This window comes from Balaenoptera musculus, chromosome 19 (assembly GCF_009873245.2).
Source record: "Balaenoptera musculus isolate JJ_BM4_2016_0621 chromosome 19, mBalMus1.pri.v3, whole genome shotgun sequence".
NCBI lineage: Eukaryota > Metazoa > Chordata > Mammalia > Artiodactyla > Balaenopteridae > Balaenoptera > Balaenoptera musculus.
The window spans coordinates 81,563-105,437 of record NC_045803.1 but is presented as its reverse complement, the minus strand read 5'-3'; the positions used below and the strand labels follow the sequence as shown (position 1 = coordinate 105,437).

The following is a 23,875-nucleotide window of genomic DNA, read 5'->3' as shown; positions in this document are numbered from 1 at the left end:
CCTACAGTTTACGTCAGCAGTCAGAAGGCTCAGCCCCTCCTCCCAGCTCAACCAGGGGCCCCAGCCTGTCTCCAACCTCCTGCCGTGGCAGCCACTGTCCACGGGCGAAGCCCAGTGTTCAGGCCTCTGAGCCCAGCCCTATCCTAGTGGGTCTGGGCTGTGCCAGGTGTGGGATGCAGGGCCCAAGACTCAGTCTGCCAGGAGCTTCCGTCGGCCAGCCCGGGGTTAGACACCAAGAACGTCCCCAGGAAACAGGGTGGAGACCGAGGGAGGTCCCTGGCAAGGCAGGTACCAGCAGTGGAGGGTTTAGCCCTCCAGACGGTGCTGAGAGGAAATGGAGAGCCCTTTGGGGTGGGGGAGGGGCAGTGGCAGGATCCCGAATACACCAGAAAGGCCCTGGAGGCTGCAGGCTGGGGAGGGGGCTGGAGGGGAGCCCGGACCCAGGCCCTGGTGGAGGCAGTAGGAACAATGGGTGGGACCAGGCAAAGTGCCTTCAGACTTAGAAGAAAAGAAACATCCAGATAGACATCAAAGACTGTCATTGAGGGGGTAGAGGTGGGGGGGAGGAATAATTGCAACTTTAATTTGCTTTTATATTTAAAAGATAACGAACCTCCTACTAGACCTGTGGCCTGAGGAAACCATGTGGGGAGGAGGAGACCTAAACTGAAATAACAATCTTAACTGCACAACCACCAATGTCGCTTCTCCAGGGTCCCTGCACCTGGGTCACGTACCGGGCCCTTGGATTAATTTTCAAAAGTTAAAAAACCCAAATATGTGGAACCTAGAAAAGTGGTACAGATGAACCGGTTTGCAGGGCAGAAATAGAGACACAGATGTAGAGAACAAATGTATGGACACCAAGGGGGGAAAGTGATGGGGGGGCGCGGGGAGGGATGAATTGGGAGATTGGGATTGACATATATACACTAATATGTATAAAATAGATAACTAATAAGAACCTGCTGTATAAAAAATAAATAAAATAAAATTCAGAAATTCAAACAAACAAACAAAAAACCCCAAGTAACAGAAAACAGTAGAGTACACACCGGAGCACTCACATTCTCAAATTAGCAAATATTCTTGTTTGGTCCTTTTTATTTCTCCTGTTTTTAGTACACTAAAAATATTTTTTTCAACTAAAAACCTTTTTTTTTTTTAAGTAAAGCTTGTAGGTGAAGGGGAAAATCCCTGGAGGTGTCACACCTAGGCAATTCTGTCCTTATGGCCTCTTGTTCCATCCCGGTTTAATGCATCCCCTGAGGCCAGATTAAAATGTTTGTTTTAATCAATGTTCTAATCCCGTCCCCTCCCATCCATCATTGCTCCTTGGTGCCCTGGGGCTGGGAGTTCCTGGCACCCTGGCACAGGGGCCCAGTACAGCCTTTCCTACTTTTTTTTTTTTTCTTAAACTCCTTTTTTTTTAAATTTACTTATTTTTGGCTGTGTTGGATCTTCGTTGCTGTGCGCAGGCTTTTCTCTAGTTGCCGCGAGCAAGGGCTGCTCTTCGTTGCAGTCCGCGGGCTTCTCATTGCGGTGGCTTCTCTTTGTTGAGGAGCACAGGCTCCAGGCGCGCAGACTTCAGTAGTTGTGGCACACGGGCTCAGTAGTTGTGGCTCGCAAGCTCAGTAGTTGTGGCGCATGGGCTTAGTTGCTCTGTGGCATGTGGGATCTTCCCGGAGCAGGGCTCAAACCCGTGTCCCCCTGCATTGGCAGGCGGATTCTTCACCACTGTGCCACCAGGGAAGTCCGCCTTTCCTACTTCTGAACACCAAACTCTCTGATAGAATTCTCCCATCTCAAGTGCACATATGATCCAATCATTTTTAGTAAATCTACCATTTTCTGTAACACTTAGCATCCTCCTGTTTTAGAACATTTCTGTCATTCCCAATGAGATCCTCTGCCCATCTACTGCGAGTCTCTGTTCCCACCCTGTCTCAGGCAGCTGCAAATCTAATGTCTCTATAGATTTGCCTGTGCTGGACATTTCATAGCAATGAAACCGCACAACATGAGGTCTCCATCACTTTGCCTCAGGCTGGTGTGCCAGCCACCCAGATGTTGTGAATTTTGTCTGGTTGGATTGTTCCTTGTTTTCCATTCAGGAGCTGTGCCCTTGGCTTCAGGTCTGAAAAGCACTTGCCTGCCGAGGTGGGTGACTAATGCAGAAACCTCCCAGGCCTGCTCTTCCAGGCTGTCTTCCTGCTGGGTCCATGGTGGCTGAGGCCCACCCAGACCTGGTCCCCTCCACTCTGCCCTCTTTGTGTTTAAGACACGGATTAACTCTTCTCTCTCTCTCTCTTTTTTTAAAATTTATATATTTTGGCTGCACCAGGTCTTAGTTGCGGCATGCGGGCTTCTTAGTTGCGGCACGTGTGCAGGATCTAGTTCCCTGACCAGGGATCAAACCCCAGCCCCCTGCATTGGGAGCGTGGAGTCCTACCCACTGGACCACCTGGGAAGTCCTAACTCTTTTTATTTTATTTTATTTTTATTTTATTTTTCTTGAAGTATAGTTGATTTACAATGTTGTGTTAATTTCTGCTGTTCAGCACAGTGATTTAGCTATACATATATATATATATACAATTGTTTTTCATATTCTTTTCCATTACCGTTTATCACAGGACATTGAATATAGTTCCCTGTGCTACACAGTAGGACCTTGTTTCTTATCCATCCAATATATACTAGTGTGCATCTGCTAATCCCAAACTCCCAATCCATTCCTCCCCCACCCCCCCTTCCCCTTGGCAACTGCAAGTCTGTTTTCTATGTCTGTGAGTCTGTTTCTGTTCCGTAGATAGGTTCATTTGTGTCATATTTTAGATTCCACATATAAGTGAAATCATATGGTACTTGTCTTTGTCTGGCTTAGTCCACTTAGTATGATAATCTCTAGTTCCATACATGTTGCTGCAAATGACATAATTTCATTATTTTCTAGGGCTGAGTATTATTCCATTGTATATATGTACCACATCTTTTTAATTTTATTTTTACTTTATATTTTTAAAATTTTATTTATTTATTTATTTATTTTGACTGTGCTGGGTCTTAGTTGCGGCATGTGGACTTCTTAGTTGTGGCATGCGTGTGGGATCTAGTTCCCAGACCAGGGATCGAACCTGGGACTGCTGCATTGGGAGCACAGAGTCTTGCCCACGGGACCACCAGGGAAGTCCCTGTACCACATCTTCTTTATCCATTCATCTGTTGATGGACATTTAGGTTGTTTCCATGTCTTGGCTATTGCAAATAGTGCTGCTGTGAACACTGGGGTGAATGTATCTTTTTTTTTCTTTTTTCTTTTTGGCCGTGCTGTGAGGCATGTGGGATCTTAGTTCCCTGATTAGGGATTGAACCTGTGTCCCCTGCATTGGAAAGCGGAGTCTTAACCACTGGACCGCCAGGGAAGTCCCTGCGTGTATCTTTTTTTTTTTATAAATTTATTTATTTATTTATTTATTTTTGGCTGTGTTGGGTCTTCGTTTCTGTGCGAGGGCTTTCTCTAGTTGCGGCGAGCGGGGGCCACTTTTCATCGCGGTGCGCGGGCCTTTCACTGTCGCGGCCTCTCTTGTTGCGGGGCACAGGCTCCAGATGCGCAGGCTCAGTAGTTGTGGCTCACGGGCCCAGCTCCTCCGCGGCACGTGGGATCTTCCCAGACCAGGGCTCGAACCCGTGTCCCCTGCATTGGCAGGCAGATTCTCAACCACTGCACCACCAGGGAAGCCCGCGTGTATCTTTTTGAATTATAGTTTTTTAAAAAAATTTATTTATTTTTGGCTGCGTTGGGTCTTCTTTGCTGCGCACGGGCTTTCTCTAGTTGCGGTGAGCGGGGGCTACTCTTCGTTGCAGTGCGCAGGCTTCTCATTGCGGTGGCTTCTCTTGTTGCGGAGCATGGGCTCTAGGCACACGGGCTCAGTAGTTGTGGCTCGTGGTCTCTAGAGCGCAGGCTCAGTAGTTGTGGCGCATGGGCTTAGTTGCTCCGTGGCATGTGGGATCTTTCCGGACCAGGGATCGAACCTGTGTCCCCTGCATTGGCAGGCGGATTCTTATCCACTGCGCCATCAGGGAAGCCCTGAATTATAGTTTTATCCAGATATATGCCCAGGAGTGAGATTGCTGGATCATATGGCAACTTTATTTTTAGTTTTTTAAGCAACCCCCATACTGTTTTCCATAGTGACTGTATCAATTTACATTCCCACCAACAGTGTAGGAGTGTTCATTTTTCTCCACACTCTCTCCAGCATTTATTATTTGTAGACTTTTTAATGATGGCCACTGTGACGAGTGTGAGGTGGTACCTCACTGTAGTTTTCATTTGCAGTCCTCTAATCATTAGCGATGTTGAGCATCTTTTCATGTGCCTGTTGGCCATCCTTATGTCTTCTTTGGTTAATTCTTTTAACCTCAGGATTCATCTTTTAAAAACAAGGAGGTTTCCTAGATGCCTGTCTTTGGAAGCTTCCTTAACTCCTTAGCATGTCTGGTCCACATCCCCACATCACCAGCTCTCCGCAAACAGGCCCTGATGGCTGGCTTGTCCCTGCCCAGGACCCATTCAGGATAGCTCAGGTCCTTTGCTCCCTATTGATCTGGAAGCCTCACCTCTCCTTTTAAAATTAAGGTGATCCACATAACACAAAAATTAACCATTTTAAAGTGAACAATTCAGTGGATTTTATTTTTTGTTTGTTTGTTTGTTTGTTTTTTGGCTGTGCCACGTGGCATGCGAACTTCCCCAACCAGGGATCAATCCTGTGCCCCCTGCATTGGAAGCATGGAGTCCTAACCGCTGGACCGCCAGGGAAGTCCTCTGTGGATTGTAGTATAGTTGCAATGTGGTGTAACCACCACCTCCATTTAGTTCCAAAACATTTTCCTCACTCCAGTAGCTCCTCATTTTCCCCTCCCTCCAGCCCCTGGCAATGAATAATCTGTACTGTATGTCTCTATGAATTTGCATATTCTGGATATTTCATAAAAATAGAATCATACAATATGTGGTCCTTTGTGTCTGAGTTTTTCACTTAGCATAATGTTTTCAAGGTTCATATATGTTGTAGCACATACCAGTGCTTTGTTCTTTTTTATGGCTAAGACTCCATTGTATGGAAATACCACATTTATTTTTCCGTTCATCAATTGGTGGACCTTTGGGTTGTTTCCACCTTTGGCTGCTGTGAACAGTCCTGTACCAGGATTTGTTTGAACACCTTTTTCAATTCCTTTGGATACATCCCTAGGAGTAAATTGCTAGATCAAAAAGTTAAATCTATCTTTAGCTATTTGAGGAACTGCCAAACTTTTTTCCAGGATGGCTGCACTATTTTACGTTCCCACCAGCAATGTAGGACGGTTCCAGTTTCTCCACATCCCTGCCAACACTTGTTTTTTTTGAAGCCATCCTAAGCGGGTGTGAATCAGTACTTCACTGTGGTTTGGTTCGCATTTCCCTAATGACTAGTGATGCGGAACGTCTTCTCATGTGCATATCGTCCAGGCCATTTGTATATCTTCTTTGGACCTCCCCTCCTTTTTCAACAGTTGTATTGAAGTAGAATTTATACGCCATAACGTACACCCATATCGGGTACCCTTCAAAGATTTGTAGTAAATTAGTATTCATATCGTGCAGCCATCGCCGCTGTTCAGTTTTAGAGCATTTCCCTCCACCTTAAGACTTCGTGTGGTCCGTGTCCATTTCTGCTCCAGCCCCAGCGGCAACTGCTCCAACGTCTGGCTAGAGACACAGCCCCTCAGTGAGGACTGGGCGGGGACAGTGGACCCTGGCTTCTAGCAGGACACGCCCCATCCAGATGGCCTCTCTCCCTCCCCCCAACATCCCCTTTAGCTCCCACGGATGGAAAATTAGATCTAAAGACTCGCTGGGCTTTGGGCCAAATGTTGTTGGCTAGAACCCCTCACAGGGAGTGTTAGATGGGCACCATTGCATCCCATGCAGGACCTCGGTGCTGCTGACCCTAACAAGGGTGCAGTGGCAGCCTGACTCTGCTCACTCGTGGGTCCCCACCCCCAGATGTCCACATTGACACCCCACCCTCCATTCACCTCATAACGTGTACACCAGATAGTCCTAGCCTGCTCAGGAATCTCATTACCGCTTGGGAAGTGATGTTTTCCAAACTCTAGCATTTAATTATCTCATCAAGGACTGGGGCCATGTGTTCCGCTGAAATACAGGTTCCTTTGGGGAGGCAGAATCGGTGCTGAATTCTCAGAGTGAGGAGCTGCCTTAAAAGCAGCACCATGGGGACTTCCCTGGTGGTGCAGTGGTTAAGAATCCGCCTGCCAATGCAGGGGACACGGGTTCAAGCCCTGGTCTGGGAGGATCCCACATGCCACGGAGCAACTAAGCCCGTGTTCCACAATTACTGAGCCCACGTGCCACAACTACTGAAGCCTGCGCGTCTAGACCCCGTGCTCCGCAACAAGAGAAGCCACTGCAATGAGAAGCCTGCGCACCGCAACAAAGAGTAGCCCTCGCTCGCCGCAACTAGAGAAAGCCCGCGCGCAGCAGCAAAGACCCAATGCAGCCAAAAATAAATAAATATATTAAAAACGAAAAAAAAAAGCAGCACCATGTGGTGACAGATGGGCTTATTTTTCGACTCTTCCTTTTGAGAACCCTTAACTCATGGATAGGGTGGATTCATTGTGTGTCAGTCAATGACAGTCATTGTTTTTTCTTTTTTAAAATTTTATTTATTTATTTATTTATTTTTGGCTGAGTTGGATCTTTGTTGCTGCATGTGCGCTTTCTCTAGTTGCGTGAGCGGGGGCTACTCTCCATTGCGGTGCACGGGCTTCTCACTGCAGTGGCTTCTCTTGTTGCGGAGCACGGGCTCTAGGCGTTTGGGCTTCAGTAGTTGAGGCGCTTGGGCTCAGTAGTTATGGCTCGTGGGCTCCAGAAGGTAGGCTCATTAGTTGTGGCGCACGGGCTTAGTTGCTCTGCAGCATGTGCGATCTTCCCGAACCAGGGAACGAACCTGTGTCCCCTGCATTGGCAGGCGGATTATCAACCACGGCACCACCAGGGAAGCCCAGTCACTGTTTTTTCTGATGCTTGAGTCGTATCATCATGTATGGCTTCTGTGTTCTTTGAACAAGTTTCTGTCGTGCTCCTGGGGCTCACCTGAGGCTCCCCCTGGAATGCTTTCTCCCAGGAGCCCTGGTCCCTAACTGCAGGGAAAGGGCTGAAACTCTGGGCTCTGGTTGTCTCCTGTCCTTTCCTTCCCTGCCCTCCCTGGGGGCCAGAGATTCCCTAGAACTGGGTTGAAGTCATGCAGGCTGTGCGGCCCTGGATGACACCTTCTACTCTCTGGGGACCAGTTTTCCCATCCGTGAAATGTGGGCTGCAATAGGCAGAAAGGTGGCCCCAAAGATATACACATCCTAATCCTCAGAACCCGGAAGTGTTACCTTATCAGGAAAGAGAATCTTGGCAATTGTGATTAAGGATCTGCAAACGGGGAAATCATTCTGTGTTATTTGGGTGGGCTCTAAACGTAAATTCACATGCATCCTTACAAGAGCGGCAGAGGGAAATTTGTCAACTGTCTTAGTTGGGCTTGGCTGCCATAACAAAATACTATAGACTAGGTGACTCAAAAGACAGAAATTTACTTCTCACAATTCTGGAGGCTGGGAAGTCCAAGATCAAGGTTCCGGCAAGGTATGTTTCATTCTGAAGCCCCTTCTCTTGGCTTGGAGAAACCTGCTGTATTGCTGTACGCTCACGTGACCTCTTCTTTGTGACCACAGCAAACTCTCTGGTGTCTCCCCCTCTTTTTTAAAAATTTATTTATTTTTGGCTGCACCATGCGACTTGCAGGATCTCAGTCCCCCGACCAGGAGTTGAACCCTGGCCACAGCAGTGGAAGCCCGGAATCCTAACCACTAGGACACCAGGGAACTCCCTGGTGCCTCTTCTTAATAGGACACTAATCCCATTATTAGAGCTCCTCTCTCATGACATCATCTAACCCTAATTACTTCCCAAAGGCTCCATGACCAAATACTATCACATTGTATTTTGGGGTGGACACACTTCCGTCCATAGAAGGACACACAGAGGAAAAGGCAGTATGAAGTTGGAACAGAGAGAGATTTGAAGATGTGGACCTTGAAGACTGATGTGATGCAGCCACAAGCCTAGGTACCCCTGGAGCCACCAGAAACTAGAAGAGGTGAGGAAGGATTCACCCCTAGAGGCTTCAGAGGAAGTGTGGCCCTAACACTTAGATTTCAGAATTTTGGCCTCCAGAACTGTGAATTAAATTTTTTAAAATATAAATTTATTTATTTATTTATTTATTTTTGGCTGCATTGGGTCTTTGTTGCTGCACGCGGGCAATCTCTAGTTGCACCGAGCAGGGGCTACTCTTTGTCATGGTGTGAGGGCATCTCATTGTGGTGGCTTCTCTTTGTTGAGGAGCACAGGCTCTAGGCGCGCGGGCTTCAGTAGTTGCGGCCCGCGGGCTGAGTAGTTGTGGCGCATGCGCTTAGTTGCTCCACAGCATGTGGGATCTTCCCGGACCAGGGCTCGAACCCGTGTCCCCTGTGTTCGCACACGGATTCTCAACCACTGCACCACCAGGGAAGTCCCTAAAGTTTTGTTTTAAGGTACCAAGTTTGTGGTAATGTGTTACAGTAGCCACAGGAAACTAATGGAGGAACCATAGTTGTTTAATTAAATTAATTAATTAATTAATTTTATTTATTTATTTTCGACTGCGCCAGGCATCTTGCGGGATCAACCAGGGATCAAACCCGTGCCCCTTGCAGTGGAAGCGCAGAGTTCTAACCACTGGACCACGAGGGAACTCCCGAACCATAGTTACTTTAAAGCGTGATTTTAGGGGATCTAGTGCCTTCTCTGCCTGGCCGGCATGGATGCTTATCTTCTGCTTTCCAGCTCCTACCATCCATTCCCTACCTAGAACACTTACAATGGGCGTCCGATCCTGCCATATTCCAAAACCTTCTGTTAGCTCCTTACGGTGAAAGAAAAGCCCAGCCAAAAGCCATGAATGGGGAGTTCCCTGGTGGTCCAGTGGTTGGGACTCGGCACTTTCACTGCTGTGGCCCAGATTCAGTCTCTGGTTGGTCCTGCAAGCCGCCTGGCGATGGAAAAAAAAAAAAAAAGCCACTTATGGTGCTGCTGCAGCCCTACTGTGCTTGCAGCACAAGCAGGATGGAGACCCAAGTGCCGCCAAGAGGAGAACATGTAAACAAACTGTAGGATATTTGCAGGTACGGAGGGAATCAAGGCCACACACAGCCACGTGAATGTGAACGCGGGGAAGAAGGCGTGTGAACACACGGTGTGGACATGCAAACTGTGTGTGGTTCCATACGTATACCAGGAAAGCCTGTCCGGGGTGGGAGAAGTCAGGATGGCGGCAGCTGCGAGGGGCGTGGAAGGCTTCTGAGAGCCAGAGACATTCTGTGTTTTGCTATCAGAGCTGGTTACCAAGGGTGCTCACTGTACGTACACTGTGTAGGCTTTTCTCTATATATCATAAGCCTCCATCAAAAGGTTTAAAAGTCCATAGAAACAGAAAGCAGAGTAGTCACTGCTAGGGGCCGGTGGAAGCGGGAATGGGGGTTAAGTGCTGATGGATACTGGGTTTCCTTTTGGGGTGATGAAAATGTTCTGGAATTAGATGAACTGGTGGTTGCACAGCATTGTGAATTTATGAAATGCCACTGAACTTACACTTCAAAATAGCTAAATTGATGGATTTGATATTACGTGAGTTTTAACACAATTTTAAAAAAAGCTTAAAAAGTAATAGAACTCAAACCTTATCTTGTAGCCTACAAAACTGGCCGGGTAGAGACAGTCATCACCTTCATGCATTTGTTTGCCCTTTTACTCACTGACGGAGTGCCCACTGCGGAGCAGGCCCCGAGCAAGACATGGCAGACGCAGCAGTGACGTGAACCGTTTGGAGCTCACTTCCTTGTGATTCTCTCTGGTTGAAATGTGAAGGAAGAGAAGGAGCCAGCCAGAAAGGGAGGTGGGAAGAACGTTCTGGGTAGAAGGAACGGCAAGTGCAAAGGCTGTGAGGTGGGAACAACAGGTCAGCCTGTATGGCTGGAGCCAAGCGGTGAGGTCAGAGGTCAGAAGGGACAGACTCACCAAAATCTGATTTTTATGTGTGTGCTAAAATACACATAAAATTGCCATTTCAGGGACTTCCCTGGTGGCGCAGTGGTTAAAAATCCTCCTGCCAATGCAGGGGACACGGGTTCAAGCCCTGGTCCAGGAAGATCCCACATGCCTCGGAGCAACTAAGCCCGTGCGCCACAACTCCTGACCCTGCGCTCTAGAACCAGCGAGCCACAACTACTGAGCCTGCGAGCCACAACTACTGAAGCCCGCGTGCCTAGAGCCCGTGCTCTGCAGTAAGAGAAGCCACCGCAATGAGAAGCCCGCTCGCCGCAACTAGAGAAAGTCCGTGCGCAGCAACGAAGACCCAACGCAGCCAAAAAAATTTTTTTTAAAAATTGCCATTTCAACGCTTTGTAAGTATACAATTCAGTGGCATTAAGTACATTCATGATGTTGTGCAACTATCACAACTGCCTAGTTCCCAAATGAAACCTGTGAAGACGGAGAAAGAGATCAGAGTGATGCAGCTACAAGGCTTCCCCAGGAAGTGGCTTTGGGGGTGACACCTGAAGGTCAGAGGGAGAATCGGGAGCAAGCGCGGAGTTTGGGAAGTGAAGCGGCAGTAAGGATGGCTGTCTGCAGGCGGGTGCCTGCAAGGGTTGGTGGTCTGGCTGGCACCTCCTACACATTGCTTCACCCCTTGAGCCCTGTCCGCAAAGCCAGGATATAGGCAGTTTCCAGTGGTCCAGGATTCGAAAGGGTGAGAAGCCGTGAAGGGTGGACAAGGAACACAGGGGATGAGAGTATAAGATGACACTGGCCCACTGGGAGGCAGAGTCAAGATGTGCCCATGTCCTGCCACTCACCTCTGGACGGGCTGGCTCCTTGGAGAGGGCCTCTGAGGGAGGGTTCTGGCCTGGCCTTGCCCTCCTGTATGCCCACTCTGGCTCGGCCAGTCCCAGGATGCTCCCTTGCGCTTCCCTGAGTTTGCCTGAGCCTGATTTCCAGGTGAACCTGCCCGCACGGATGCTGTTCCGGAACAGTTGCCAGGGTCTAGTGAAGGGACCATACCAGGGGGAACCGGAGGGCCCAACGCATCCCCAGCAAGCTGTCCAGCAACCTCTAGGCATCTCCCACCACTCTTCCTGTCACTCCTCCCGGTGTGCCTGCCTGCCTCCGGGCCTTTGCACTTGTTTCTCCCTGAACGGTTCTTCCCCCAGGCGTTTGGGGGCAGCCCCGAGGCAAGTCCACTCCTACACTCTTTACCATCACCTACTTATTGTGACTGTCTGGCCCTCGACACCCCCGCGTCTGCCCGGGCGGGGGTGGGGGGCAGAGTAGGTATGGATCATCTCTACCCCACCCAACCCGGTGATTTCGGGGCCCAGCGCAGAGAGCGGGAGGGGGCGTGGAAAGTACTCAACAAATATCACTAAAGGATTCCGCACCTCAACCTGGGCGCTGCCAGCCACCAACTCTCCTTCCCAATTCTCGGAGGAAGGAGGCGAGGGTCTGCAGCCCAGGCCTCGTGGGGAGGGGCTGAGCCGGGGGGGGGGGGCAGTCAGTGGGGGGAGGGGCCTCGCGCGGACCGGGCGGGGTGGGCGCTCCGGCGGCAGAAGGGGCGGGGCGGGGCGGGGCGGGGCGGGGCCCGGATTTGGGGGCCGCACTCGAGCTGGAACAAAGGCAGGCGCAGAGACAATAGGCCCGAGTTTCCCCCAGGCCCTGCGGCAACAGGAGCAGCGTCGGACGCACTTCCACCACCGCCACCTACACCGCGTGTGGGCGCCTAGGGGAGCTGGGGGGGCGGGAGGCTGCCCCCCGCTCCCCTGAAGCTTTTGCGCGGTCGAGCCCGCGGGAGGCGGAGTAGGGCCTGGGGGCTGGACGTGCTGGCCCTGCCGGCCCTCCAGATTCTCTGCATCCTCTCAAAGCTGCCGCCCAAGCCTCCCCCTGGAGTGGCAACCGCAGGACTGAGGAGCCCTGCACGGGGACGAGGGCCCACCCCAGGCAGAGGCTCCAAGGCACTCATGCCTCAAGTATTCTCCGTGCCTAGTGACTTCAGACAGGATCCCCTCCCACAGGCCCCGCTCCCACCTCCGACGGGATCCCCTCTCACTGATCTTGCTTTCCTCCTCGTCAGGACCCCTCCTCCGCCAGCTCCAGCCTTAGGCCCTGCTTCCCTCCTTCTCAGCTCAGACAGGACTCCTCTCTCCCCACGGACCCTGCCCCTCCCCCAGGATTCTCCTCACAGACTCTGCTTCTCCCTCAGACAGGATTCCCACAAAAAGACCGTGTTTCTCTCGAATAGGATTCCTCCTCCAGGCCTAGCTTCCCCCATCTGACAGAATTCTCACCAGACACTCTACGTCCTTCCTCAGACGGGAACACCCTCCCCGCACGCAGATGCTGCTCCCCACTGAGGCAGGCTTCCCCTCCCTACAGATCCTGCCTCCGCCCACAGATGGATTGCCCCACGCAGACCCTGCTTCCCCCTCAGAATTTCCCCACTGTTGCGGTTCAGTCCGCCCGCTTGAAGAGCATCAAGGCCAGCGCAGTGGCGGGCTAAAAGATGGCAAGGGGCGCTTGCAGGGCCAGGCGGGATTTTAGTCTCGGTGTTCTGAGCCCCGTGGGATCTATTTAATTTAGTCAGGTTTCAGTGTTTCTCATGTTAAACAATAAAAAGGTTAAAACCCCAAAGTCAGCGTCCCGGTTTAGAAGAGTACTTCCTCCACGGGATGGGGACCCTTCGCCCCTCTCCCTGGGCCCAGCATCTTCCCGAGGTCTCGGCCCCGCCCCCTCTAGGGAACGCTTGTCGACGCAGCAACTGGAGACCTCCCCAGGAGGCCAAAGGGGCGGGGATCGAGGTGGAAGAACGGACTGCCGGGGCGCGTGCGGAGTAAGCGGCCTGGAGCAGTGACTACAATAACGGGCGCGAGCCCGGCCGGTGGACCAGGCTGCGGCGACAGCGACGCAGAAACCCCGCCCCTGCCGCACGAGCGGCGCTGCGGGTGGTGGTGGCGGGGGGGGGGGGGGGGGGAGGAGCCCGCTCAGGCGCGTGCGTACTCATGGCCACCCCCGCCGCGGCCAGCCCCGGCCCCGCCCCCGGGCGCGAGGCGCCCAGTGCGCGTGCGCGACGGCGTCGGCGCCAGTTATTTCTGTCCCGCCCCCCAACCGCGGCTCTTTCTGCGAGCGGGCGCGCGGTCGAGCGGTTGTGTGCGTGCCGCGTGGCGCTGGTCTCGGTCGCCGCTGAGAAGGAAGCGCGGGCGGCGGCGGAGGCAGGAGAGCGGGCAGCGGCCGGCCGGGCCTCGGCAGCGCCCCGCGCGCAGCGGGCGGCGACCTAGGCGGCGCGTGGTGGCGCTAGGCCTCGCGGCGGCAGCGGCCCAGCCGTTGGCGGCGAGCGCGTCTGCGCCTGCGCGGCGGGCCCCGCGCCCCTCCTCCCCCCGTGGGCGCCCCCGGCGGCGTGTGAATGGCGGCCTCGGCGGCGGCGGCCTCGGCGGCGGCGGCGGCCGCCTCCGGCAGCCCGGGCCCGGGCGAGGGCTCGGCGGGCGCCGAGAAGCGCGCCGCCGCCTCCTCGGCCACGGCCTCGGCTTCGGCCTCGGCGGCGGCGTCCGCATCGGCGTCGTCGCCCGCGGGGGGCGGCGGCGAGGCGCTGGAACTGCTGGAGCACTGCGGCGTGTGCCGGGAGCGCCTGCGGCCCGAGAGGGAACCGCGCCTGCTACCCTGCCTGCACTCGGCCTGCAGCGCCTGCCTCGGGCCCGCGGCGCCTGCTGCCGCCAACAGCTCGGGGGACGGAGGTGCGGCGGGCGACAGCGCTGGTGAGTGCGGTGGGGCCGGGGGCGGCCCCTCCCCCACCTCGCAGCCTTTGATCCCGACGAGGCTCGGGGGCTGGGGGTCTGTTCCCAGCGTGACGAGGGCGGGGGTCGCCTGGGCGAGAGGATGGGGACCCGAAGAGTGGCCGGAACGGGTGTGGGCAGTGGGCTGTGGGCCGGGCACTGAGATGGGGCGACTGTTTAAAGTTCGGTCAGAGAAGGGTTTGGTTCTTTCTCCAGGAGGGGAGGGTCGGATCGGCTCGGCAGGGGATGGAGGTTGGGGCCCAGTGGGGGTGGATGCGCTCACCATGCGATGGTGTTGTTTCTTCGTGTTCTTCGTAGTGGTGGACTGTCCCGTATGTAAGCAGCAGTGTTTCTCCAAAGATATTGTGGAGAATTACTTCATGCGCGACAGTGGCAGCAAGGCTGCCACCGATTCCCAGGATGCGAATCAGGTATGTCTTGCCCAAGCAACCCCCAGGAGGTCTCTGGCCATGAGTAGGGGTCATTAGCCCAGAGTGTGGTGCCAGCTCCAGGCTTTACTCTCCCCGTAGTGGAAGGCTTAGGGCAGGTTGTCTAGGCTAAGTAAAGACCCCACCTTTCTTCATGTCGTATTTCTGGTTGTAAGTGCAGATTCGTTTGGTGGTTGTGTCTCTTCTGACTCTCCCTTTGCCCAGCAGTGCTGCACTAGCTGTGAGGATAACGCCCCAGCCACCAGCTACTGTGTGGAGTGCTCTGAGCCGCTGTGTGAGACGTGCGTAGAGGCGCACCAGCGGGTGAAGTACACCAAGGACCACACTGTGCGTTCCACTGGTATGCAGCGTGCAGGGGCTGCCCTGGCCGTTCTCCTGTACATGCCTTCAGTTGCTTATGATGGTAGTTGCAGATGGGGGAAGGGTCTCAGGGAGTTTCTCTACGGGGTACCAACTGAAGGGCCTGAGGGCAGAACTCAAAAAGGGGGAGGCGGGGCTCTGGTGGGCAGTCTCTGCAGGTTCAGTGGCAGGGGAAAAGCCACAGGCAGGGAGCGGGGGGAGTTCACAGGGGATCTCATGGTGCCGCAGGGGGCGTATAGAGAGCTTGAGGAAGCTCATCAGGGAACCCTCCTAGGCAGGGGATAGGCCTCCAGTGGTAGAGAGATCGGCATGTATGGATAGGGAAATGCAGGGTGTTTGGGGAATGATGTGAGGGACCTCCTGGACCAGAGGTTCCCTGGCCCCTGTTTTAAGCCTCTGTAGGGGAAAGTGAGGTCTTTGGGCCTTGTGTCTTAAACAAGCTGGTAGGGTTATCAGACTATCACTGACCAGTGAGTGCTAGAAGTGTTCTTATCATTGGTCACAGATATTTCACAGCCTAGCTTGGTATTTCCAGACTCTTCTGTGAATGTGCTGGAAGTGCTATGGAGAGGGGCTTGCGCTTGGTTTTTGGCCCAGAACTCCCCATGAGTGGCGTTTTGGTAGTCACGCTGTGGCTCCGCCAGCCCAGAGGACAGTTTTGGTGGGAAAAGTTGGGTGGTGGAGGTGGTTCCTGTGGGGCATGAGGAGCCAGGAGAGAAGGGCAGGGGTCTCAAGGGGGTCCTGGGTTCCAGGCAAAGGTCAGGGTGCAAGAGGAGGCAATATTTAGTGGAGCTGAGGCTCGGCTTATTTGTATCTAGATGTTCCTATGTCTCACGCTGGGCTGGTGTAGTAACGAGACCTGACAGGGATCGGGGAGGAGAGAGTGATGGATGTTCCCGGTTTTCTAGTGGCAACAGCCTCTGGGGAGGAGTGGGGGGTCACCGTGGTGTATTAGTCTTTGGGGGGTGTTGCTCTGAGCAGTAGAACCCTTTTCCCAGCACAGGGGCCTGACACCTCTCTGAGGGCCCTGGTCTGATACTGCATCTCTCCAGCCTGAGAAGGCTTTGCAGGTTCCCCCGTGGGTTGTTAAGACGGTGTGGTCTCCTTTTATCAGAGAAGAGGGGAGGTCACCAGGCATGGCTTATGAGGAAAATGTGCCTGACGGCCTCTTTAAGCCCTGATTTGCTTTTTGTCTGAGCCGGAAAGCAAATGTTGTGTGTGCTGGGATGCCACAGTAGCCAGAATCTCCTCCCCTGCTCTACAGAATCTTCTGTGAGTGGAGGAGAAAGGGAGCCCAGTGGCGGGTGGGGGCAGGGGTTCAGAAGTGGAGGAGCTTTCTTAGAGAGTGTTCACCTGGAGGAAGTTTCAGTAGGGGGAACAGCGGGGAGGTCTCTCCTGGCACAGGCCGTCAGTCTTAACGCTTTAAGTTGTCACTTCCAGAAGCTGAAAGGAGAGGGGTGTGGTTCTCTTGGTCAGGCTGAGGGCAGAGGGTTTTGAGAGCAAGGGTCTCGGCTCTTCCCTGTCCGCTGCTGTAGGCCCTCTGGGTTCTTCCGGCAGATAGCCCAGGGTTGCAGGACAGGCAGGAAGTGAGGCCCCGATCTCTGTCTGCTCCTCGAGTTGGAGATGGTGAGGATGAGCTCCCGCTTCATAGATCCCATTCCCCAGGACCAGCCAAGTCGAGGGACGGTGAGCGCACGGTGTATTGCAACGTGCACAAGCACGAGCCCCTTGTGCTGTTTTGCGAGAGTTGCGACACCCTCACCTGCCGGGACTGCCAGCTCAACGCCCACAAGGACCACCAGTGAGTCCTGAGGCTTGGTGGGTGGGTGCTGCCTGTTTCCGTGCTGGGCGCCCAGGCCCACCTCTATCTGCCCTCAGGTACCAGTTCCTGGAGGACGCTGTGAGGAACCAGCGCAAGCTCCTGGCCTCACTGGTGAAGCGCCTCGGGGACAAGCACGCGACATTGCAGAAGAACACCAAGGAGGTTCGCAGCTCGTAAGTGTGGATACCCGTGCTGTGCCGGGGCAGGGTGGGGGGCAGTGGCCCCGGGTGAGCACCTGCCTGAGTGGCCCTCACCTCACCCACTCTGCCACCCAGGATCCGCCAGGTGTCTGACGTACAGAAGCGCGTGCAGGTGGACGTTAAGATGGCCATCCTGCAGATCATGAAGGAACTGAACAAGCGGGGCCGTGTGCTGGTTAACGACGCCCAGGTACCGCCCGCGTGGCCCTTCTCTGTTGGCAGCTCGCTCTGCCTCTAGTGGAATCGTTCTGGGGTTCGGCGCCCTCTGTTGGCTGCTGATGCCTCCCTGGGTGGGGAGAGGTCCTAGGGCTCTCTGTCCTCCCTGACGCCATCTGCCCTCCACCTGCAGAAGGTGACTGAGGGGCAGCAGGAGCGCCTGGAGCGCCAGCACTGGACCATGACCAAGATCCAGAAGCACCAGGAGCACATCCTGCGCTTTGCCTCATGGGCTCTGGAAAGCGACAACAACACTGCGCTGCTACTCTCCAAGAAGCTGGTGTGTGCTGGTGGGCACCCAGGTGGTGGGTTCCAGGTAGGCGCCTCCCAAGACCCTGGAGCCCTGTTCACTGCCCGTGTGCTCACGTACCGCCCACCCCCAGATCTACTTCCAGCTGCACCGGGCCCTCAAGATGATCGTGGACCCCGTGGAGCCCCACGGTGAGATGAAGTTCCAGTGGGACCTCAATGCCTGGACCAAGAGCGCGGAGGCCTTTGGTGGGTTTTTGTCTTTCTCTTGCTGCACCCTGCCGTCCCAGGCACTGCACTTTCTTGTACTGTTTTACTTCTTTACTGCAGGCAAGATCGTGGCAGAACGTCCTGGCACCAACTCCACAGGCCCTGCACCCATGGCCCCTCCTCGGGCTCCAGGGCCTTTGAGCAAGCAGGGCTCTGGCAGTAGCCAGGTGAGCCAGGGAGGGGACCATAGTGGGAGGAAAGAGGCACGGGGTCCTATGGGATGCCTGTCCACTGAGGTCCACTTGCTCTGCCCACAGCCCATGGAGGTGCAGGAAGGCTATGGCTTCGGGTCAGGTGAGTGATTCTGCCCCCGCAGTAGGTGGGAGAGCTGCGGTGCCCTATGTCCACCCCAACCTGTTTTCTGTGTTCCGAGCAGATGACCCTTACTCGAGTGCAGAGCCCCACGTGTCAGGGGTGAAGCGGTGAGTGTGGCTGCCCTTTGGTGGTTATAGGGACAGGGTGGCCGTAGGGGCGGGGAGCTCACACCAAGCCACGCCCACAGGTCCCGCTCAAGTGATGGCGAGGTGAGCGGCCTCATGCGTAAGGTGCCACGGGTGAGCCTCGAACGCCTGGACTTGGATCTCACGGCTGACAGCCAGCCCCCAGTCTTCAAGGTCTTCCCAGGCAGCACCACTGAGGATTACAACCTCATCGTCATTGAGCGAGGTGCTGCAGCTGTTGCTGCTGGACAGCCTGGGACTGCGCCCCCCGGGGCCCCTGGCGCCCCGCCCCTGCCTGCCATGGCCATCGTCAAGGTGAGCCTGCCCAAGTGACTGTGGCTGGGAAGTGAAGACCTACTGCCCAGGCCGGCGCCCCACTGAACACCCCTCACCTCCTCGCAGGAGGAAGAAACAGAGGCTGCCATTGGAGCCCCGCCTGCTGCCACTGAGGGCCCCGAGACCAAACCTGTGTTGATGGCCCTGGCAGAGGGCCCCGGCGCCGAGGGCCCCCGCCTGGCTTCACCCAGTGGCAGCACCAGCTCAGGCCTGGAGGTGGTGGCTCCAGAGGGCACCTCAGCCCCAGCTGGTGGCCCAGGTGCCCTGGATGACAGTGCCACCATCTGCCGTGTCTGCCAGAAGCCAGGTGACCTGGTCATGTGCAACCAGTGCGAATTCTGCTTCCACCTGGACTGCCACCTGCCTGCCCTGCAGGATGTGCCAGGGTGCGAGGCTGTGCGGGGTCTGTGGGGCGGAGGGCTGGGCCGGGTCCCGTGCAGCCCCTCACGGTCTGTTCCCTCCAGGGAGGAGTGGAGCTGCTCTCTCTGCCACGTGCTACCCGACCTGAAGGAGGAGGATGGCAGCCTAAACCTGGACGGGGGTGACAGCACTGGTGTGGTGGCCAAGCTCTCGCCAGCCAACCAGCAGGTGAGGGTGGGGCCCACTCCCTTGGTTTGGCCAGCAGCACCCCAAGTCCCCTGTGACTCTGACGTTCACGTAATGCCTGCAGAAGTGTGAGCGCGTCCTGCTGGCCCTCTTCTGCCATGAGCCCTGCCGGCCCCTGCACCAGCTGGCTACTGACTCCACCTTCTCCCTGGTGAGTTCTGGGACTTGGGAGGGTGGGAGGTGCAGGGGCTGTTTGGCCTCACCTTCAGCCTGTGGCCTCTGCTTGAAGGATCAGCCCGGCGGCACCCTGGACTTGACGCTGATTCGAGCCCGTCTGCAGGAGAAGTTGTCACCCCCCTACAGCTCCCCCCAGGAGTTTGCCCAGGATGTGGGCCGCATGTTCAAGCAGTTCAACAAGCTGACAGAGGTGAGCCGGTTGGGGTGGGGATGGGTTGGGGAGGGGAGGCTGGGGGAGGCTGGGGGCAGAGAGGTGGGCGACCTGGGGCCCATCCACTGTAATTTGCCCGGCAGGACAAGGCCGACGTGCAGTCCATCATTGGCCTGCAGCGCTTCTTTGAGACTCGCATGAATGAAGCCTTTGGTGACACCAAGTTCTCCGCTGTTCTGGTGGAGCCCCCGCCGCTGAGCCTGCCTGGTGCTGCCCTGAGCGCCCAGGACCTGTCCAGTGGCCCTGGTGATGGCCCCTGAGGCTGGGCGGCCCCCGAGCCGCTCCAGCCTGGCTCTGTTCTCTGTTCTGTCCTGTCACCCCTCTTCTCTCTCCTCTTCTCCCTCCGGTGGCCTGGTTCCCACTCCTTGGTGGCCCATACCCCAGCCCCTCACAATATGGTTTTTACTTCTGTGGATTTAATAAAAACTTCACCCGTTACTCAGGCCTTAGTTGGTGGGGGCAGTGGTTCTGGGGGCCTGGTCTCTGGCTGTTATCGATCCCTCACCAAACCCTGTTGGGCCAGGTGGGGGTGGGGCACTGGTCTCCGGCCACCCGGGTGTCCAGGGAGAGGGGAGCAGCGTCCCTCCTGGGTCCTTTGCGATCTGGGGAGTGTCTGGTGGGTAGGAGGGTCACCCGGTAGGTAGGCAGACCCAGGCTACGCTGCGGGCAGGCAGGGTGAACCCCCAGGTAGGTGCTGCATGGCAGCTCATTCTCCCCGAGAGTTTCTGGAGTGGGTTGGAACCGTTTCTCACAAGCAGCTCGTCACAGTGAGCTGGGTGGGCTGGGCTAAGCGGAGTTGGGCACTGTGTCCCTGGGGGACAGGCCTGGGCTGCTGGGGTGCTACCGGGATGTCTGGGGAGCCGGCCTTCCTGGGGGTGCTGGGCCAGTGTTCGCTGCTCATCTTCACGTCCCAAGCCCTGAAGATGGGGGTGGGCTTGGTCTGTCCACTCCCGCCAAAACGAGAAAACAACTCCAGCCCTCTGTCTCATACCTCAACTAATCTGGCACACGTTACCAAGCCCTGCCTGAGCAACTCCTGTCAGCCACGTCGCCGGACTCCCTAACCCAGCCTGGCTCACATCAGGCCACTCACACAGGCCCAAGACTAGTGGCCAACTTTTATTGCAGGAGGTACAATGAAAATGCTGGGCCCTCCGCTGGCTCCCTAGGGTGGCACGGGGCGGGGGGTGCAGTCAGTCCCTTCGAAGGTTCTTGAGCCGCTCCTCCAGGTCTGCATCTGCATCGACTAGGGCGGAGGCGGCAGCCTCTGCTTTCTTCCCACTGGCAGCCACACTGAGGGAGCCTCCGGTGGACGGGAGGTCTGCAGAGAAGGGGGGTTAGGAAGAGAGCCCCTGCGGAAAGGAGTAATGCTGGGAGAGGGAGGGTCTGCGCGGTGGCCGAGCTGCGTGCAGGACAGGGCCCAGGGTCTGGACACTCACTTGACAGCTCGTCCGTCAGGCTCAACCCCAGCTCGTCCAGGACCTGGGCTACAACAGCGTCACTACGTAGAAAAAGAACTATGAGGGCCAGGTGACCGGAGGGCCAGGCATCCGTCCCCACCCCCCTGCCTCCTGTCTCCAAACCTCTCCTCTTCATCGTCCTCGTCACCCATGGCATCGTCAATGGCATCGTTCATCATCTCCTCCTTCATGTCCATAATCTCCGCCTGCCGCTCAAACTCCATCATGATCTTCTGGATCTGGGGCAACTTCAGCTGGAAGTGGGAGGAGGGTGAGTCTGGCCCCTGAGGTTAGCAGGGGTAGGGAGGGGGATCGGGAGAGGCGCACCTGTCTGTTCATGGTGCCCATGGCCTTGGTGACGCCCTTCATGGCTTGTGCCATTGAGTTGTTAGACTTGAGCGTCTGGATCTTGAGGGACACAGCCTGGATGTTGGCCCGCATCAACACAAACTTTCGCACGTACCGCCTTGTGCGCACCAGGTCTCTTGCCATGATACGCACAGCGTCCTGAGAAGTGGACAGAGATGGCAGGAAGCCAGCCTTGGGAGTGTGCCCACTGCCACTCCACCATGCCCACTGAGGCGTTCAGGGGCCCCTATGTGCCTGCTCCCAGCGGTGACTGTTGCCTCGCCCTCAGGCCTCTTGGGTCACCACTGCAGACTCCTCCGCAGGCTTCTCACCTCGGATCCAGAAATGAGAGGAAGAAAGGTGGGGCCGCCCTTCAGGGGTCCTTTTCTCTCCGCGTCTATAGAGTCAACGCCCATTCCTGAATTCCCCTCCTGGCCAAAGAATGTGTGTCTCCCTCCGCCTCACACAGGCCCTCACCTCAAGAACAGAATCCTGATTCACACACAAACACATCCAAACCTCACCTTTTCACTTCCTCCCCAGAGCTCTTCCTTGCTCTGCCCATCCCAGGAAATGGCACCTGCTCAACCCAGCTGCTCAGGCCAAAACTCTGTCACCCATCAAAGGTGCTGCTCCCCAGCGGTTCAGGCTGTGCCCATCTCTGCTCACCGGCCCCCAGGGCCAGTGCATCCCATGCCACGTGGGCTCCCACTGTGGCCCACGATTCCAAGTGGTCTGGCCCACATCCACTCCTCTGGGCTCACCCATCACTCCCTCATGGAGCATCTGCTGTTCTACCTGACACACTTGCCACTTGGATCTTCACGGGCTCACTCTCCGTTACTCAACGTTCGCCTCTGATACCACCTCCACAGAGGCAGCCTTTTGGACCCTGAAACTAGGGAAAGCCCCACTCAACCCTGCATTTCCCTAGAAGCACCTCCCTGTTGGTGCTCAGCCTGTCCAGTTTGCTGCAGCTCCGGTGTCTTAACAAGCAACAGCACTGGCCCTGTGTCCCAGGCTGTGCCAAATCGAGCTTACCATTTGGCCCTGCTTGGCCATTTTCTTGATGTCTGCAATGATTTTCTTCTCCTGGGTCTCTAGCTTCTGTCGCTCACGGTCCAGCTCTCGCATGGCGCGGTTCAGGGCGCGCTGGTTCTGCCGCAGCAGCTCCTCCGGCGTCTTCCGGCGCCCAAACAGCAGGTCCATGGCCGCAGGAGCCCACCGGTAGGACTGGGGCAAGTGTGAAGCCTTACTGCAGAGTGGTGTGAGGCCCAAAACGAGGGCATGAGGCAGAGCTGGGGTCACACTGTGTATGGGCAGGGACAGATGGGGGCTCCCAAAATGGAAAAGGCTGAGCAGGGAGGAAAGGCGTGAATGGAAGGCCAAAAGAGTGGAGTCTGGAACTTGGGTAGCCCCAGGGACGTGAGTCGGGACAACGTGCCCACCCCAACCCCTCTTCCATCACAGTGCCCCCACAGAGGTTCAAGGCTTCCACCTCCTCCTGCAGACCCTGCGATGAGGCCCTAGCGTGTGCGGTGGAGATGAGACTGAGAGACTGAGACTGGAGATGGCCGTGGGTGGGCGGACGGGGGGTAGGGGGCACTTGGAACCCTGAGCGCCAAGGACAGGGCACTTGAGAGGGTCCCTGACAGGAGGAGGTGGAGGCCGCGAGTGCTAGAAACAGGGTGGATGGGGGGGGGCGGCTCTGAAGCTGACAGCGTATGGATGGAATTCGGTTTGGGGCGGGGGTCCTAAACGCTGAGGGAATCTGGGTGCGGAGAATAAGGTTGGGGGGCGTTGCGGACTCCTGTACAGAGGGAGGGATGCTAAGTGTTGGGGTGCCTTGTTCACGCAGGAAAGCCTGTGGGACCATTCGGGGTGTTGAGCACCGAAGGCAAGACAGCATGGGGTCCCCTGATGATAAGGCCAGGTCCCAGGGAGGGGCGAGGCCCTCGTACGTCGCCGCCCACGCGCCCACCCAGGGCCCGCGCCCCAGTAGGGGCCACTCACCGGAGTTGCGACAGGGACTCGCTTCCGTTTCCGGGTCACGCTCTTCTCGCTGGGAGCCCCGGAGCGCCCACCAACGACAGCCCCTCGGTTCTGTCGCCTCGGCGGTCGCCGCCGTTTCCGGATTAAACCACCCGACGTCACACGTCCCGCCGGCGCCCGGAATGCTGGGCGGGGACAAGAGCGCGCGTGCGCACGCGCCGGAGACCAGGCCGGCCCCAGGCGCATGCGCACCAGCTTCCGTTTCCCTGCCGCAGACTCGGTGTTCTACAGGTTCAAGTCCAGCCTAAGGGAGCCGAGCCACGGCCGGAGTCCTGGTCCTTGCGGAGTTGGCGCCCTTCCGGGCGCCTTCCGCGCAGCCACCCGGAGGCCCTGCACCCCACCACGTCATCCACTGTAGGGCCCAGCTCATCTCAGGGACCCAGAACTCTCGCTGATGTTTCTGGACCTCAGGCACCCGGTGGCCCTCCCATGGCAGAAGGGGGCAGAACAGGAGATGGTGCGGACTTCCTTGGATGTTGGCTTACTGGCCAGGAAGCCTGTGGTTACTGGATCCTGCCCCTCCCTTGTTCCGGAGTGGGATTCATCCCCCCCAGCCCGAGGCCTGGGGCTTGGTCCCCTCACCACTCCCAGGGCTGCCCCAGGCACTGGGCAGCCTGCTGACGCGGGGGCGGGAGGGGGGCCCTAATGCCACCTGTGAGCACACAACTCCCACCACGCTTGCTGCAGGAGCCC

The 23,875-nt window shown here is 56.1% G+C and overlaps 2 protein-coding genes across 4 annotated transcripts; one reads left to right on the top strand and one right to left on the bottom strand.

Annotated features, from left to right (window-relative positions):
- The first annotated feature begins 13,596 nt into the window (after positions 1-13,596).
- Positions 13,597-19,760, top strand: TRIM28 (tripartite motif containing 28). Of its 2 annotated transcripts, none has more exons than XM_036833123.1 (17): positions 13,597-13,968; positions 14,305-14,417; positions 14,643-14,775; positions 16,353-16,596; positions 16,674-16,790; positions 16,893-17,007; positions 17,167-17,313; positions 17,417-17,531; positions 17,613-17,719; positions 17,810-17,846; positions 17,929-17,974; positions 18,055-18,307; positions 18,395-18,714; positions 18,793-18,916; positions 18,999-19,085; positions 19,164-19,301; positions 19,406-19,760. In XM_036833123.1, exons 1-17 carry the CDS (start codon positions 13,620-13,622, stop codon positions 19,580-19,582), a joined length of 2,622 nt encoding a protein of 873 aa, XP_036689018.1. In that variant the 5' UTR covers positions 13,597-13,619; the 3' UTR covers positions 19,583-19,760. The 2 variants fall into 2 exon arrangements, with proteins under 2 accessions (XP_036689018.1, XP_036689019.1); XM_036833124.1 differs by having other exon boundaries at positions 13,601-13,968; positions 16,461-16,596.
- Positions 19,761-20,428: 668 nt separating this feature from the next.
- On the bottom strand, positions 20,429-23,798 carry CHMP2A (charged multivesicular body protein 2A). Of its 2 annotated transcripts, none has more exons than XM_036833157.1 (6): positions 23,144-23,798; positions 22,172-22,363; positions 21,110-21,289; positions 20,906-21,036; positions 20,762-20,823; positions 20,429-20,643 (listed from the first exon to the last, which is right to left on the bottom strand). In XM_036833157.1, exons 1-6 carry the CDS (start codon positions 23,366-23,368, stop codon positions 20,516-20,518), a joined length of 918 nt encoding a protein of 305 aa, XP_036689052.1. In that variant the 5' UTR covers positions 23,369-23,798; the 3' UTR covers positions 20,429-20,515. The 2 variants fall into 2 exon arrangements, with proteins under 2 accessions (XP_036689052.1, XP_036689053.1); XM_036833158.1 differs by having other exon boundaries at positions 20,431-20,643; positions 22,172-22,385; positions 23,144-23,321.
- Between the last annotated feature and the right edge of the window lie 77 nt (positions 23,799-23,875).

Bases quoted from the DNA above. Each gene is read 5' to 3' on its own strand.
- TRIM28 (XM_036833123.1), top strand. From the start codon at position 13,620: ATGGCGGCCTCGGCGGCGGCGGCCTCGGCGGCGGCGGCGGCCGCCTCC. The intron at 17,008-17,166 runs GTACCGCCCGCG...CTCCACCTGCAG, and splicing joins TGCTGGTTAACGACGCCCAG to AAGGTGACTGAGGGGCAGCA. The intron at 17,314-17,416 runs GTGTGTGCTGGT...GCCCACCCCCAG, and splicing joins TGCTACTCTCCAAGAAGCTG to ATCTACTTCCAGCTGCACCG.
- CHMP2A (XM_036833157.1), bottom strand. From the start codon at position 23,368: ATGCGCCTGGGGCCGGCCTGGTCTCCGGCGCGTGCGCACGCGCGCTCT. The intron at 21,290-22,171 runs GTAAGCTCGATT...TCCACTTCTCAG, and splicing joins TGGCCAAGCAGGGCCAAATG to GACGCTGTGCGTATCATGGC. The intron at 20,824-20,905 runs GTTTGGAGACAG...TTTTCTACGTAG, and splicing joins GAGGACGATGAAGAGGAGAG to TGACGCTGTTGTAGCCCAGG.